Below are 16,635 nucleotides of genomic sequence, written 5' to 3'. Positions count from 1 at the left end.
GATTTTGTGTCTGAGCGATCGGGGTACCTTAACTTCGGGCTAGAGAGATGACAGCCTCGTGTCATGCATCTATCTCTTCTCCGGAGCCTCGTTTATTGTTGCCATGAACTCGTACTGGGTCAACGATAGGGTAATCTCAGGGAGACGCCTTGTCACGTTACGTGCAATGATCTGTAGTGACGTGGCACCTGTACAGGTGGTAGTCAGCCTTGCGTTACAAGTCCTATATCTATCCAGGCCACTTTGCATCTTTTCCTAGCCCTGTTTATTCTGTAGCTCACTACCTCAACATCAACCTGAACCTATTCACGATTTTCCAGGCATATTCAATCCACAATGTCATTCGGATTCAGTGTCAGTGACATTACTATGTTCCTCAAAGGATTCTACCATATCATCGACATTCTTAAGGCGGAGGCTGTAGACAAATGGAAAACATACAACCTTACATATTCTCGTCTTTATCAATTTACTCAAATCTTGAAAAGAATACAGGTTAACGATCCGGATTCCAGAGTACTTCTCAGTCATATTCAACGCGAGACTGCTACTACACTGAAAGAGTTTTTCATCAAGATCCGAGGGTTTGAAAAGTACCTAGGCCCATCGCGCGATCGGCGCTCCTTCTTGGGGGCTATACAGAAGATTAGATGGTCCATGAGACTGCCCAAGCTTGACGAACTCTGCACGAAGCTAGAGAGCCAGGTTGCTCATGCAAACTTTTGCTTGGTGGCACAAGGGAAGTAAGTATGCAATTCTAACGATTCTCTTTCGTTTAGACGAATTCTGCTCCTTCGCCGATGAGCCTCCACTCACGCCCGACACTTAACTAGATTAAACACAACCGTCGAAGTTCTATTTCCACATACTTACATAGATCGACCCATTCGGGAGAAACACTTTGTCTTTGAAGACGCCCATCGAAGACCTTCACACTATACCCTTTCGTGAAATATCATCCTGGTCGGTTAGTTGTATACCACTCCAAGTTAGGATGTATGTTGACGGCACTTTTAATTAAATATATTGGTTAGGACTTTCATCAATTCCTGCTCAGGTTCTGGGATGGCAAACGTGGTCGAGAGTTGATCGTGAGAAGGCAATACGTCCTCTACAACGTCACCACAGAGCAGGAACTTCTGCCCAGCAGCCCCTGCATAAAGCCACTGAAGGATGTAATTTCTCCGAATGATCGGGTCGATATGAGCGTCATTTTCTCTTCCGATAATTTATACTCCAAGAAATGTCCGTTCTGTCGGGCACGTCGTTCCAAGGAGAGCCGCAGTTGGGTGAAGTTTACCTGGTATGTCATTTTGGTTTCCTTATTATATATTATTACCCTATATCTAACTTTTTCCCACAGCAAAAGCTGTGGCTTTTGGATACACTTTCGTGATTCGTTTGATGATGAGCCGGATCCTCTAACATGGACTGCACTTTGTGAAATCCGCGAAAGTAGCTTCCGCGAGTTCATCCGCGAAGGTGAATTATTCATGGACATGAAAGGCTTTTTGAATCCCAAATTAAACAAAAGTCAGCTTAAACAGTTGATCATTCAAACTTGGCCGGTCGACACAGAGGATCCTCAAAATCAACAGTGCCCGAATATTCGCGATTTCCAGCTGGTAACGCAATGCCAGGCTCAGTGGCCAAGTGCACGAAAGTTTTCAACCGTTCTCAAAACCCACAAGGCCTTGAGAGAAGCGATGTCTGGTGTGAGAAAACATCTCGATATAATAGACAGAGGGACGGGTCTCGTATTCGATGATTTTTCTAGAATGATAGGAGGAAGATTCGGGCGTAAAATACCCCCAGAATATGAGAATTTGGTGCGATCAATATGGACGTATTATAGGGATCGCAAAACTGGGGTTGTCAGTTCAGATGACCTCCTACGAATTCTGAAAGTCTTTTCGGAATGTTTACTTGATTCTCACCTTCTATACCACCCTTATTGTCTCGCAGCCGTCAGAATAAGGTGCTTCCTCTGGATCATTTTCACTGTTCTTGATCTCGAAGCAAAGACTCTTCTTCCGATCTCAAAATCCTTGGCTCAGATGTATCCCACTAATGCCGAATCCATGGAGCTTCCCCTATTTGCAAAAATAGTGAGCCCATTATTTGTTCCCAATATACTCATAGCAAGGTTTACCTTTGACCTTGCCGACGACATAAAAGCTCTAGTCTCTCCCAACGAACCTCAGTACGAATTCGCTGCTGTGTGTCGAATTTTACAAGAGTCGAGGACTCTTTGGCTTCAATTCCTTTCAGAGGGGAACTTGGATGACTATGATCTCGATCTTGCGCCGGAATGCTTTTTCAATCACTCTATATTCACAGGTCAGCGCGTGCTGGATAATTGGCTAGAAAAATACCGGTGTACACTTGAGGGTATATTAGCTCGCAGTGGAAGAGATGAGCGAGCCAGTTCAATATGGTAACACTGCCCATTCTTTCAGGAGCCCTAGCACACTTGCTATCATATACATATAACAGCCTGTTTTTGGAAATAGAGCAGACCGTTCATCTTCAACAAATGCCAATACGGAAGCAGAAGTAAATCAAAATGGAATGGAGTCTTTCTTCACAGTAATGGAAGAAGATCCCGATAGGCGTTATTATTATCATGCGTAACTTCATTCAGACCCAGATCAGAATCTATGACTTCTAAAAAAGGAGAAAGAAAAACATACAATAAGTATGGTAGTGGTCACCAGGCGCTGCGTAGGCTTGCCCTCTATTCAGTCTTCCTCCAGGGCTCTTCCGACCCACTCGAATATCCTACGCTCGACCTAGAGAGAAGTCACATTTACGCAAAGTAAGAATAGTCAGCGCTCCCCGTAAGCCGCAACATTATAGGAACTATCCAGTTCATTTTCTTTTCACCAAACCCATACGCCATTAAGCTAGTTATACTTTTACCACTTACTAAGACTTGGATAACAGAGAGAAGGCAGGTTTGCCAAAACAACATCTTTCACCCACGCCAGAAAGAGCTATTTTAGTCTTGGGATTACACGGGCAATGTTGGACTATCCCATAGGTGACTAACAAGGCAAGTAATAAGTAGACATATGTCAGGTCTTATGGATTGTAAATGTCTTCTTAGGTTGTTAAATAGTTGCGGTATAACCAGAACAGTTTCCATAGGGAAATACTGTGGAAGCGTTATTGGTTTCATGGTCAGCAGAAGTCCAGTATTCAAGAATTCGCCTTTTTTAACCTAGTCTCTAGTCAAATATAACTAGTTGTACAGCGTACTTTGACTACGATCCACTTTTGAGTCCATGATAGCTCTTTTAAGGACCTCAGTTCATCGAATGCATTATAGTAGTTTTGTCTGAAGTTCTTGTAATATACAGAGCCCATAGCTTAGTCGAATCCACCATACTAATTACACATCGTATTAATTTCATCAATTTGTTTACTTCCAGTGTGTTTACTGTCAACCTAGATAGATAATTAAGGATTAAGGGTGGTGTTGAAAAGACCACAAAATATTTGGACCGTAAAAAGTGGACTCCTCACTTAGTACTCTACTGTAGCGCCCGGCGCTACTTTGGATTATGAGGCGGTAGATAGTTTAAACGGCAGAACGTGTTGACCTCCAGGGATGTGTTAATCTTTGTTAAAGATTGCTTCTCACCGCCTGCTTAATCAGGACTAGCTCCCGGGGCTAGACCAGTTCCAGCATAGTAAGGGGACCAAATATCAAACTTACTTTTTGACAATCCCGGGCTTCTGCAGGCAATAGATGTTAGGAGTTTCACGCTAGGGCAAAAAAATGGTAAGGATGGGGTTCGAACCCATGCATCAATCGATAGTGGGTCTTAAGTCCACCGCCTTAACCACTCGGCCACCTTACCGCAAGTTATGCCGGTTGGTGACCAGATAACCTCAAAGCCCAACTCAGTTTAAAGTCTCACCAAGGATGATAGTACATGGTATTCTCCAAGCGAAAGAGGCATAAAAAGAATGTGACCTTGCACACTAATAAAACAGTTGATCGTCTATCGACGAGGGCATCACGCTAGTCCGTAGTTTTATAGTGCTATTTTGATTGGAGAATCTCCGCTTCAACGGGCTGAGTAGGCGAGTTTTAGAGAGGCTTGTAAGGCAGAAGGTCAGGCGGCATATATTCAATGGATACAAAATTGTCACGAAAAAAAGAGGAAACATATACAACGGGAGGGATTCATTGGTGGTCACCCACCCAACCACTAACCTCCCGGCGCGTGGCTTGAGTACGGCTGAGTTTCATAGTTACAAAGCATTTAGTCCATTTTTATTTACTACAAGTAGGCGGGCTTTATAGAGTTCCGTTGGAAAAGGCGCGGAGATAACAGTAAGCTATTTATCAGGCCGACCACTAATTTGCGCGCCCGTCCTCCAGCGCTTAGGCGCACGCGCATTCCCCAAAAACAGAGCCCTCAACGCCCATCACCACAACCAACTCGGTGCCCTTTCCTACAAGAAATGCGAACATGGCGGCGAAGCTTCGCTACGTCTGTTGCCAGACTAAGCCATAAACCTGCCGGTCAGGGCGTCAGCCCCACGCTCTTACGATGCGCACAAGTCCTGGAGCAAAGCAAGAGTGGAACCTGCAGTTTAGAAGATCAAGAGATCAAGTTGAATGGGTTTATTCGCTCCGTCCGAAAGCAGAAACGCTTTGCGTTCGCCGAGATCTCAGATGGGTCGACGATTGAGCCTATACAGGCTTTTTTGAGACCAGCACAGGCTGCCGAGTACGTCACGCCTCGCTACTGAGCTTGACCACCCTTGATTGGTTTCGAAGAACTGGTATCTAATTAATGTATCTCTAGACTGTCTACTGGAACTGCTGTGGAGATTTCTGGGGTCTGGAAGGCTTGCCCACCGGGCAAGGAGCAAACCCATGAGCTTCAAACGACAGACGTGAATGTTCTTGGGAAGGCAGACCCTGAGGTACATAAGGCCTTCCTGGAATCATACAAAAGATCAAGAGCGGTGCAGCTAACTATCATAATATGAACAGACGTACCCCATCCAGAAAAAGTATCACAGCCCCGACTTCCTTCGTCAGATTCCCCACCTCCGCATGCGCACACCTTTCAGCTCCCTCCTCTCGCGGTTCCGATCAGAATGCTTGTACCAGCTAGGAAATGTGTTTCGCTTCGCCCCGAACGGGGGCTACGTTCAGGTCCACCCACCGTTAATCACATCGTCGGATTGTGAAGGCGCTGGGGAGACATTCACAGTTCTGCCGCGGGAAGCTATGGGGGCACAGTCTGAGGGCGAGCATTTCTTCCGGGCACCCAAATACCTGACGGTATCGTCACAGCTCCATCTGGAGGCATATGCAGCAGAGCTAGGAAACGTGTGGACAATATCGCCCATGTTCCGGGCCGAGAAGAGCGATACGCCGCGCCATCTTAGCGAGTTCTACATGCTGGAGGCAGAGATGAACTACATGCATGACCTAGACTCGCTGACCGACTCCGTAGAGTATATTCTCCGTGACCTAGTTCGTCGGTTACACGACACGCCTGTTGGCCAGGAGATCCTGTCCGCAAAGCGATCGGGCGAGTCCGGTCAGGATCAAACTGAAGGATCTGGTGCTAATCTAAAACAACGATGGAACGACATGATGGAGGGACCCAAATGGGGTCGCATGACCTACACGCAAGCGATTGAGAAGCTCCAGGACGCGGTCGCCAAGGGACAAGCCACATTCGAACATGCACCCGAATGGACCGGCGGCCTTCAACTCGAACACGAGAAGTACATCGTCGACGTGATTCACAACGGCCGTCCCGTGTTCGTGACCGACTATCCTAAGGTCGTCAAACCGTTCTACATGCTACCATCCAATGGGGACAGCTCCGCTGCACCAGGCGAAACAGTCGCCTGCTTTGATCTCCTCCTCCCAGAAGTTAGCGAAGTCGCAGGAGGCTCCCTCCGCGAGCATCGCCTCCCCAACATCATCCAGAATATGCGCGAGCACGGGCTGATCAAGACCCGCGCACCACCCGCTCTGGAAGCGGAAGCGGAAGCAGGAGCACAAGCCGATTCCGAGACGCCGATGTACCCTCACCTCCTGCCCGGTGAAGACCTGGGCCATCTCCAGTGGTATGCTGATCTTCGGCGGTGGGGAACAGCGCCCCATGGAGGATTTGGTCTTGGATTTGACCGATTCTTGGGATACCTGGCTGGCGTCTCCAGTATCCGAGACGTAGTATCTTTCCCTCGGTATTTTGGCAGGGCGGACTGCTGATTTGTAAATAATGTATTTTACTCTACTCTACCCTGAAATGTATATTAGATAGACATGCACGATGGCCAATATCAACCACTCGTTTCTAGTAGTAATTTCATCTAAGCAACTTCAATAAAGGCAAGTCTGCAACGCAGTCCTACTAGGAGACCGAGGCGAGACCTTATTTCGCAAAGTACTACCTACTCCCTACCAATCAGCCATATCCTCCAGTAGCAGCTATCAAAGAGACACCTTCATTCACTTAACAAATACCAAGAGCGTATCCCTCACTCACCCTAAGCAAAACACCCAATTACAGACCAAAAAACAACAAAGCACCATTCCCAGGACGAATGAATACAATGCAATTGATTAGCCATCGGGGTACTTGCTTACATACACCCGACCCGAAGTGACCTGAACCAAAAAAGACAAAAAGATCGAGCGACGCAGGGATCGAACCTGCAATCTCTAGAGCCGAAATCTAGCGCCTTACCATTAGGCCAGCCGCCCTGTGATGTCGTCATAGACCAATTTTAGTATACATATACTTAACAGCGAAAGAAAAATTAGGGACTTCGAACCAGAGTTTTGTATCTTGTAAGTGGGTATGGTGGAGTTGTGGGACGTCTTGGGTTGTTGTTATGTGGTTGGGTCTTTTTATTGGTAAAGTGGATCTTGGTGTTGTCGGGTAGTATATGGTGTATTTGGTCGTGGGCTATGCTGGGTGTTTGGATGGTGGTTGTTCTTGGATATATATTAGTGCTCGACTTGGTGCACTAAAGTAAGATGCCGAGAAGGGCATGTCGTCCCAACAAATGTAATTCGGATATTCGCGGCTGAGATGCGGGCTCTACATTGTCTATAGCATGCTAGTACTCGAGGATGAGGGAATCTGTAGCTGTTCCTGGCTCGTAGTGTATTACCACGAGATCAGATTGGTTCTCTATAACTGTGATATCTGCCGATACTGCCTATATGCGACTGACTATTTTATTTGCAACCAAGGCATTGCATGTATGAACATTTGGATGTAGAAGCAAGAGCAATCCGAATGTGAATGACAGTTTTACCCCCTCTGTCACAGTATCCTGGTGATGAACGCCCCATTACGGCCCCCAGTGGTATGGCAAGTTACTCGAAATGTTTCCAGGTGAAGCTGATGTCTTTTCTAAACGAGTAAAACAATGATGGTCGCTGCCGCGCATACCCAAGGACATCTGTGCTGACCATGCGATGTAGTCCATCAAAATGGAAGCTGGGCGATGGAATAACCTGCTTGGTCTGGTATGCTTCTTTTGGTCTTCATGTGTCAGGTACTTGACTGTCAGAGCCTCATGTGGGATCGGCGTTTAGGTGAGAATGTATCTCGATGTCCTGTTCGCTAGCTTTAGACGGGTAGTTGTAAAGAGGGGAAGCTTGATGAGAGGGCCACCTTTGGACAATTTCAGTTGGCAGATACAATGAAGGCAATGCGATGAGAAACTACGAGAGCCTTACATCATAAGAGAGATTCAGGTGTGTATACATAGGATTCATGGTATGAAACGTAAACTAGCCTCGCCATGAGAAATAAGACTAACGGTTTCAATAGCAAATAGAGGGAATAAAAGTTTTAATTGATCGATAGACTATCTCGTTGTTTCTTTGGGTAGCAGCCGACCTATAGTTACTATCATTAGAGTTGAACCTATACATGCATATATATACATGTTTGTGTTTGCCTCCTCTCTGTTTATTCTGATTATCGTCATCGTCATTCTATTCCTATAAACCACCGCATATTTAGAACACTGCAGTTTCTTAACTACGATGGTTCCCTTTGGAAGATGTGGTGGGACTTCCCCAGGACATATCCCTACAATTAATATTGACCAGGGACTCACACATGACCTTGAAAAGGAGCATGTCGCCTCCCATTATATAGACCACACGGTTAACCAATATACGCCTGTCTAATAAGGATAGTCGCTGTCCTTATAAGTCCTTCGAATTGGTTGTTGATAACAGTAGATTCATGCTACTGAAACCATCACCGAGCAAAAAGGAAGCGTACAGTTCTGATAATAAGGCCGCATATCTTGCACCGTAGCTATGGCATAAGACCCAAGCTCTTCCACGAGGCCGCTGCTACTTTATACCGTGAAGGAGACCGGTGGGCTTTCCATCGCTATCGATGACCACCTTCCATACCATAATATTCGACTATACGCCCTTTTGATATGTGTTATAAGAGCTCACAGATTGGTTAGATGCAATGGTATAATGCTCTAAGTGAGGCTGAGTTTGAAGAATCTGGGCAGTTCAGCATTGTATCTACCGAGCATGATGGCAATATGCATCTCCGGACTGTCCTAGTGATTGTTGTTGATACATCTGGCAAAGAGTTTGTTTGCAGCAGTGTCGGTAACAGTCAGAGCTGTTGCATAACAGTGGTGAGGAGCATGCCCTTGTCGGCACAGGAGTCACATTCTAACTCCATGCCCACTCAAATCAGAAGCATGACAACCACCACCCCATTCCCTCCGCAACTATGATCTCTAGAGAGTGGTTATTTGTGCTCCGACATTAGTAACTAGAGGTGTATATCCTATGGACAGCAGCGGGGAATTCCGAGGCTGGGATCGAGTTTAGCACCGGCATGGTGTCGTGGGTCCTCTCACTAATACCAGTCTGGTGTTTAGAGTGATGATCAGTTTGATATATGTATATATGGTTATATAGAACTGCTTCGTAAGTGCTCATGTCTTGCTGGGTTGATGGGAAATCGGGCCAACGCTGCGTGGCTATTGTTCCGCTAAAGAGGTCGTGCCTGAGAATCACGCTCTTCTGCATCTGTGAGCAACAAGGGTGATGTATTCAAGATTCCACGCTGGCAGCTGGCCGCACTGTTGTAATGAAATCGAATGAATTCAAGAACGAGTCAAACTAGCTGTTGGGTACCACAAAAGCCTCCGTAATAGATAACAAGGTAGAAGATCCGGAATAATCAATATTCAGGCGCTTCCTTGGCTTTTCTGTGACTTGTTTAAGTATCTGTCTGTAGCCATACTGCGTATGCTGAGGAATCTGTGTAAGACCGAGTTTGGGCTAGGTAGAGAGTTAATTGACATATAATTATGAAGTAATAAGCGTTGCTGTCCTGCCTTTCCTAGAGCATCTGTATCTTCTGGAGGCGGCCCGGCACGCGTCAGCCTTGTTTACCCCTTCTGCATGTGGGATAAACGGAATTCAGCTTGATTATCACAGTATCTGGTGTCCCCGGGCATTGTGCGCCAGATAGAACAAGAACATAAATGACCATTAGACTGACCTTTCCAGCACGACAAGAGTCACTTGGGAGGGAAGCGGAAACCTCGAGCTTCCAAGTCAACAGTGCCTAATTAATCCATATATTCAAGGTTGCTAGTTTGCTTGTCATAGAGAAAGGTTCGAGGTTCATATATCCTGTGCATTGTGCTGTATGCAGCGGTCTTGCTGATGGGACATGTTGCCTCTCCACACGAATGGGGAGCTGATATCGGTCCTTCGTTTTATGTCTGTGTCCTTGGCAAGAATAAGAGTTTGTCAGCGGCTGGAACAGGTCAAATAGGATACTCAAGATATTCTCGCCGCACGTAGCTATCGGGGGATTGTAACGCAGAAGTGACTGACTCACATTTATAATAAACCCTCTTCAATTGGTTTCAGGTTTGATGCAGGGAAGATCATATATCAATGTAGCCGATTTTAATGAAGTGTATTTCGATAAATCAAATGAGATTATCGTGTGTTGCGTTGATATCACATATTCTCAAATCATCGACGTAAACCATATGGAAGAACACTAACAGGTTACCAGAACAAGAACGTTGTGTAGGGAGGGACACGGTCAGATGACTGAAACAAAGTATCTCATACACGTATGTAAATGGCTAATGCCAGCGAGAAGAGAGAGATGCCCTGGGCATCCTATCACCTGACTACTCAGTGAATTGATATTGCCCGACACCGCTGCACATACTCATCACGTTCTGCTAGATATATGGAATGGAAGTATAGTAATCCTCGATACCTATGGGCGAGTGATATTTCATGCACATGCACTTGGTAACCTGTTTGGGGCTCGCAGATGAAGACATGACACAGACTGTTTGTGCTGAGGAGTAAGGCATATGCAAGAAATAAGAGGGAATCGTAGTTCAATGCAAATTATGTATCTTCGATAACTAGTTTCGTTCCATACTTGTCCATACTGTAACTTTACTTTATATTCCGCCTTCAAGAAGTAGCACCGTGTTGAACAATACGTGCTCAATATATCAGAAATAGGCTCGTGTGAATTTCAAGATTCGTCTTTTTATCTTAGACTATGGATAATGGGGCGCGAAGAGGTCTCAAACTCAGGGGCATTATGTAGACGTGTAGCAATGGGGGATCTAGATGTTCGTATATATATCTCTCTCTCAATGTCACTTAATATAAACTCTAACATACCCTCATCTCCATTATGGTGCAACAAAAACTCGAAAACCAAATACCCGCTTCCCAATGTAGTAGCCAAGTAAGAGACATACTATATCTAGCTTAGATGTACGATCCAACAGCAATCTCATGAGCAGGGCACCATGGAAACAGTGCTACCTCTACATTGATATTACATATGAGACATTGGATATACCCCATCACTGGCCCCAGGCACTATGGATTCCCCTATAAATCCGAAACGAGACCGGGGCCGTAGCGAGATTTGACACAGCTCCACTTTGTATCCTTTTGACGAACCCCTTTCGATAATGTATAGTGCTAACAGCCCTATAAATTAACCAGATATACAGGAGGGCCGCCGGGGAGGAGTCCACTCGTATAGGGCATGGGTTGACGAGCAAGGATTGGCTACTTTAATTAGAGCCGGGTATAGTGAAAGGATGTTATAGTTCATAATATAAACAAGTTATACTATTATTACTTTGTAATCTTGTTTAGCGCCGAGACACGCATGTGGATTCGGGAAGAGAGCACAAAGAAGAGACAGAAAGAAACGTAATAGGATCATACTCTCTCCCCTGAGGAATGTTTACGAAAAAAGCCAAATAAAACAAAAAAAAAAAAAATTGTATACAGTAAAACCTGTATATAAGCAATTAGGCAGTCAGCTCAAACCTTGCTTATATCCAGGTTTTACTGTATGTCGAAGGGGATACATGAACGGAGGTTCCTCCGTCTGAACCCTGAATTGAGTCTCGATGTGGTATGTACAGTGATGTCAAGCTTCAGCGGGAAGGAAATACTAGGACCGGTCCAAAAACCCTAATACTTTCTTTTTTTTAGAGTCAGTCGATCGCTCAGGTTGCCCCTTGCGGCAGGAAGCGACGTATCCAACGGATCTCCTAGGTCCGAAAACAGCGCTCAAGGGGGTGGTGGTGAAAAAATCAAAAAAATATTGAAAAAAGGTCCTCTGGCCCCATTCATCCCTGGACGAGAATGTAACTCTGCTCGGCAGAACAAGGCAACACACATGAAGGGAGTCCACCCTGTCGGCGGTTACGGAATCGAGTCCGATACGATTCTGGAAAGGGTTGTATTGAAGAGAAAATAGGAATCGTGAACCACAATTTCCCCTGAGTGGATCATCCGGAGGACCCGGAGTTCTTTATATCATTCGATTGCGGATTCTGGAAGTTCTTCCTGCGTGAGGTTTGTATCTCACAGACTCACTCTCACTCTCACTGTACTGTACTCCAGAGTAGTGAGGTATCCATGTCTCTCTAGTCTTGGGGCCAGGTCTCGGCTATGGCGGAAAGGAAGGCGAGGGCCGAGAGGACCCAATAAGACAGTGATATTACCTAACCGCTGGATTACAGAGTTATCTAAAAGAAGCAGGAACACCAGACCCGGCGTATGCTGACTGGTTCCATCGGATACTTTAATGCCTCCAAGCTGCGGTCTGGGCGGAGCCTCGCCTACAAGCCCCGATCCCATTGGGCTGCCGGCGATCCACCTCGTTTTGGCGACGGTCGGACGAGGAATCACGTCCGACTTGGTTCAACTGGTCTGAGACTCCATTTGCTGAAATTGGGAGGAGGCGAAGAAGGGAATATCTTGTTCTCTTTAGTTACTTTACTCAACGTGTTTTCACCATAATTATTTGTTACATTCTTAGAAGCATGTTACCTCTGGAAAACTTCTATATCCGCACTCCGACAAGGACCATATCTTCCCTCCCCCTAGATTACGAAACAAAACATTCTGATTGCCCGGAAATTCCGTCCAAGTTCAGAGGGAATGCTGCGGAGGATCGCACGCGGGGAAAACTGCCAAGTTGCCAACCTTACTGGTGTTAAGCATATCATGTCGGCCTTTTTCCGGCGTCCGCTGGCGATGACACTGCCTAGAAGTGCCGGTAGACTCGTATCCACCTCGTATCGTACGTATCATGGCTAATCCTCGGCATGCTGAGTCATATTCTATTCTTTTACTTTACTGTAACTTGTACTTTCCCTTGAGGCCACTTGTACACTTCTGGTGAACAAAAAGTCTTGAGTAAAAATATTTTTATGAAAACTTACTTCTGGTTCATTTTATTTCCTCGTTATTAATCAATCAATCAATGTTCCCGATCGCTGTGAATTACCTAATCGGTCCGTCCGATCCGTGGAAAAGCCTATTAGACTCCCGTATTCCCGGTCTTTAATAATAATGGAGGCAGTCACAATCAAAGATAGTACCAACTTAGGCATGAAATACGAAGCGAGCTTCCCCATCTTCATTTTTATTAATAAAAAAGCAAAACAAGCCACATGATAACTGTCATTCCCATGTAGGTATGCACATTATGACCATGCACATATACACTCGGGTATATCTTCAACATTCAAATTCATTTCTCCCCCGGGTACACTGTACATACTTACCTATGTACATACTTACATACATACAGTACATATACATACATGCATGCAAGCATGGATACGACAGCGGAACCCCTCGGAAATACAGGAGGCAAGACAACGGAAGTAAACTAGTTGGATTAGTCCTTCAGCCACACTAGGCTAAGCCTTGGCTATCTGAATGTTGGGGATCCAGTCAGAAATTCTCGTGTTTTTTTTCTTTTTTCCATTTTTTCTTTTCTCTCATTCCTCTTTCTCGTTTAGACGGCGGGGATAGGCTTGGCTCTGCAGCGCTTTGACACTTGGTATTAGGGCCAGGATAGGGATCCTCGGACCTTGTTTTTTCACTTTTGATTATGGATGGGGGGTTGTACTGTACCTCACTGGAGGACTTTTTTAGTAGGTTGTTCTTTGTTCGGGGAGACTAGTTATCTAGTTACTGAGACTATATGGACTAAGAGTGTGGCAACGGTGGGTGCCGAGAGCTGGGACCTACAATGGTCTATTAGTAGTCTTTTACTGATGGAGTACAGAGGACTGTGTACTTCCTCCCTGGAAAGAAAAAAGAAAATAATGCTCTTAAAGGGTACATCGATTAAATTAAATAGAATAAAAAATCTCACTCAATGGCATAAACGAAACTATCTTTTTCCGTACCTTAACCTAATTCAACAGACTATCTGTGATCGATCACCATGCAAATGGGAATGGGGGGATGATCCTCTCAAAGTTATCTATGTCGGGTAGTTGATCTACAACTCTCCCCGAAGTAACCAGTCACCGTGTCAGGAAGAGGGATCCCATGCATTCCTGATTTCAGGTTTATTGGGGGAGGGTGTTACTCCGTACTCTGTTTAGATTACACACCACACGCACCCCCGGGCAATTGTGGAAATCCCCCCTCCATGTTTTAAGCGAATAAGGAATTGATTTGTGAATGAAAGAAAGCAGAGCTTCTCAGGTAGAGGACTATTTGGCCTTACCTTAAACTGATTATGCTAGTGGAGATAAACCCGTGCAACGTTTCACACACAGGCCTGCTTGGCAACCTTGATTCCAATCAAGGGTTGCATTGCAGTGGCATGCATTAAATGCTATCTACAGGTCTCAGATGGGTGTGACTAAATCCTCGTGCGACTTAATAGGAAGCAAGGGGATCCTCAAGGGGGAAAAGTTGCGAGAGGAAGCGAGAGAGTCAGGGGTGGACGAAGGTATGTCCTGTACCTAAGTATACCATGTACGACTTGGTGGATGATGCTAAAATCGTGGATATACGGAGTAGTTAGTCAAGTACTAGAAGTTTAGTCGTTTAGTAGTCGTGGTCAGTGTCATGAATAGTCTCGGCTTCATCGGCACTTGAGTCATGTGTTAAGTCCGATTGGTCCCGTAACAATGTACAATACCACCCATACATGCCTCCAACCCTATCCTTCCAGGCACTCAAATCTGGACAGGAGGTAGTAATAACTCCTATATTAATATTAATCACGACACTGTAGCTTAGTGTAGAGCTAAGTTACATTCGAGGGGGACAAAGCTTGGTTGTCTTTGTTGGCTGATAATGTGGGACAAACTTGCAGGGATGCTCTCTCGACTCAGGCTAAATCAACGGAATGAACCAGGTGGAATCCCGGACGACCGTCAACTCCCTACCACGACTATGTACTAGGTTTATCTTGCTGGCAGGGTGTAAGTAGCACCGAGGTATCGAAGCCTTTGTGCTTTGTACCACCGCCCGCGACGAGGAAGTGTGATAGCAGTCCGTATCGGTACCGGATGTACCTTGCTTGGACCGTCACTAAGTGGTATGTGTTGCCAGCAACTTTCTCTCTGCGGATCGGTATCGACAGGCATTCTGCAGGTGATATGTACTCTCCGCCGCCATACCCGCCAGAGGAACTGATAAATAAGAGTTTGTTGGTGGCTCTTACAGAAGCTACCGTGCAACGCTGCTGTGGCACGTCCACCATTACTGCTTAGGGCTACACAATCTGCTGCAAAATCCAATGCCTGTCTGTCCTGCAATGATCAGCATCATCACTCTCCGTGCAGATGTGATTTAGGTGACCCCTCATTCTCACCTAGCCATCTTAGAAATTTTATGCTTGAATTAACTACTTGTTTTCACCGCCCAGCCATGTGAGACATCAGCTGCAAAACGACACCTGTTCTCCTGACTCCAACCCTCCCCGATGCTGCTTGGCTTCAAGTAATCTCATCGTCTCTAAGTGGACCGGCCAAGGAGCCAAGAGAAATTGGTTACCATTCAACTGACGTTGCTGGCGATACGCTTATCGTGAGCACTAGCGTCACTGTAACTTGCATACAAGCGATTAGGCAATTTTATTATTTTTTATTGATTTACTTTTTTAGTTCTTGGGGGCCTCGGTTTTGATGGTAGCCTGAGCGGCAGTGCCGGATGTTCAATATTGAATGGGGCAACCAACCAATATCAGATCAATCAATCATATTCGTCACAGAACAGAAATAGGTTAGGGTAGGCTGTGTAGATACAAGTAACCTCGGGTCATTCATGCATTGATTCTCATTCTAAAATCCTTTGAAAAACTGAAATAAAAAAAAAGAAAGAAAATAAAAAGGAAAAAAGTAAAGTCCAGTCATATACCTCACATCCCATTGTATATGTACAAGAGCTGATGTACAGTACAAGGCCCCTCCAATCCATACTATGTATAGTAAATAAGCAAGGCCAAAGCTTGATCCTTCAACTGCGCCCGCCAACTTTATCTGCGACTCCGATCAACGTGACTGGGCGATAACTTCCGGGACTATAGCGTTCGCAGTCCACGCCACAATAATAATAATCCAAGAAGGAAAGTCTTCTGAGAAAATTGTAGATATGGTTAAATGATGAGTAAAACGGCCGGGTCTTCCGGTCTGTGCCTTACGTGGCATTGGGTTGCATATGACTGCTCACCTTACCTCGCCCGAATCATGGTCTTGGAAACAAAGAAAACAAAGAAAACAAGAAAAGAAAATCTTTGCTTGTAAGAATTAAGATGTTTTTGTTTCTGTTTTTGTCTCGGTTATTTTTTATTATTTTATTTTATTTTTTCTCTTTTTCTGTTTCTGATAAAGCAGCCCCTCGGGGTTTGGATAAGATTCGTCAAGCTTCTGATAGTTTGATTACGATTAGGTGGTAGACTATGTATGTACATACATCATCGTACAGATACAAAAGGACCTGTCGGAGGAGAGGGGAGGGGAATGCATTAAAATGAGCCAGCCACTAGCCGTAGACGATGAACATGCAGGTGGGTTGAAATCTCAGCTAGGCAGGTGTCTAAATTCGATAATATATTGAGGTCCCATCGAGGAGTTACCCAAAGAGGCCACCATTACGGGCGGATAATTTATTTTAGGTTGATGTTCGCTCTGTGCACACAGCTAAGATCCTGGTTTCATGGCTAGTTTCAGGTGGACAAATTATAGGATTTGGAGTTGAAGTCCGAACACCTTCCAGTGCCATCATAGTTTGGTTGAGTTAGTGTGTGCTTTTTTGAGTTATAG

At 45.3% G+C, this 16,635-nt stretch overlaps 4 protein-coding genes and 2 non-coding genes across 6 annotated transcripts; 2 read left to right on the top strand and 4 right to left on the bottom strand.

Annotated features, from left to right (window-relative positions):
* The first annotated feature begins 278 nt into the window (after positions 1 to 278).
* On the top strand, positions 279 to 974 carry F9C07_1092812 (uncharacterized protein). Its single transcript, XM_041288271.2, has one exon. The coding sequence runs from the start codon at positions 337 to 339 to the stop codon at positions 745 to 747; it is 411 nt and encodes a 136-aa protein (XP_041140682.2). The 5' UTR covers positions 279 to 336; the 3' UTR covers positions 748 to 974.
* A 39-nt stretch (positions 975 to 1,013) lies between these two features.
* Positions 1,014 to 1,501, bottom strand: F9C07_1302 (uncharacterized protein; the record flags this gene model as incomplete). Its single annotated transcript, XM_071507938.1, has 2 exons — positions 1,014 to 1,166; positions 1,352 to 1,501. 2 exons carry the CDS (start codon positions 1,499 to 1,501, stop codon positions 1,014 to 1,016), a joined length of 303 nt encoding a protein of 100 aa, XP_071365827.1.
* A 2,284-nt stretch (positions 1,502 to 3,785) lies between these two features.
* F9C07_t48 lies at positions 3,786 to 3,866 on the bottom strand. Its single transcript has one exon. It is a non-coding gene; the product is annotated as a tRNA-Leu (tRNA).
* A 610-nt stretch (positions 3,867 to 4,476) lies between these two features.
* F9C07_1301 (putative asparaginyl-tRNA synthetase Slm5) lies at positions 4,477 to 6,253 on the top strand (the record flags this gene model as incomplete). Its single annotated transcript, XM_041288272.1, has 3 exons — positions 4,477 to 4,745; positions 4,824 to 4,944; positions 5,015 to 6,253. The coding sequence occupies 3 exons, from the start codon at positions 4,477 to 4,479 to the stop codon at positions 6,251 to 6,253; spliced, it is 1,629 nt and encodes a 542-aa protein (XP_041140683.1).
* Positions 6,254 to 6,676: 423 nt separating this feature from the next.
* Positions 6,677 to 6,748, bottom strand: F9C07_t47. The gene has a single exon. It is a non-coding gene; the product is annotated as a tRNA-Arg (tRNA).
* Positions 6,749 to 11,029: 4,281 nt separating this feature from the next.
* On the bottom strand, positions 11,030 to 13,765 carry F9C07_2279565 (uncharacterized protein; the record flags this gene model as incomplete). The annotated part of the gene is made up of 3 exons (XM_071510376.1): positions 12,947 to 13,765; positions 11,184 to 11,280; positions 11,030 to 11,110 (listed from the first exon to the last, which is right to left on the bottom strand). The coding sequence occupies exons 1-3, from the start codon at positions 12,982 to 12,984 to the stop codon at positions 11,030 to 11,032; spliced, it is 216 nt and encodes a 71-aa protein (XP_071365826.1). The 5' UTR covers positions 12,985 to 13,765.
* Positions 13,766 to 16,635: the final 2,870 nt, after the last annotated feature.

The sequence above is a fragment of the Aspergillus flavus genome, chromosome 1, assembly GCF_009017415.1.
Source record: "Aspergillus flavus chromosome 1, complete sequence".
In the NCBI taxonomy this organism is placed as follows: Eukaryota; Fungi; Ascomycota; class Eurotiomycetes; order Eurotiales; family Aspergillaceae; genus Aspergillus; species Aspergillus flavus.
The sequence above is the reverse complement of the archived record's forward strand: the minus strand, read 5'-3'. Positions and strand labels throughout refer to the sequence as shown.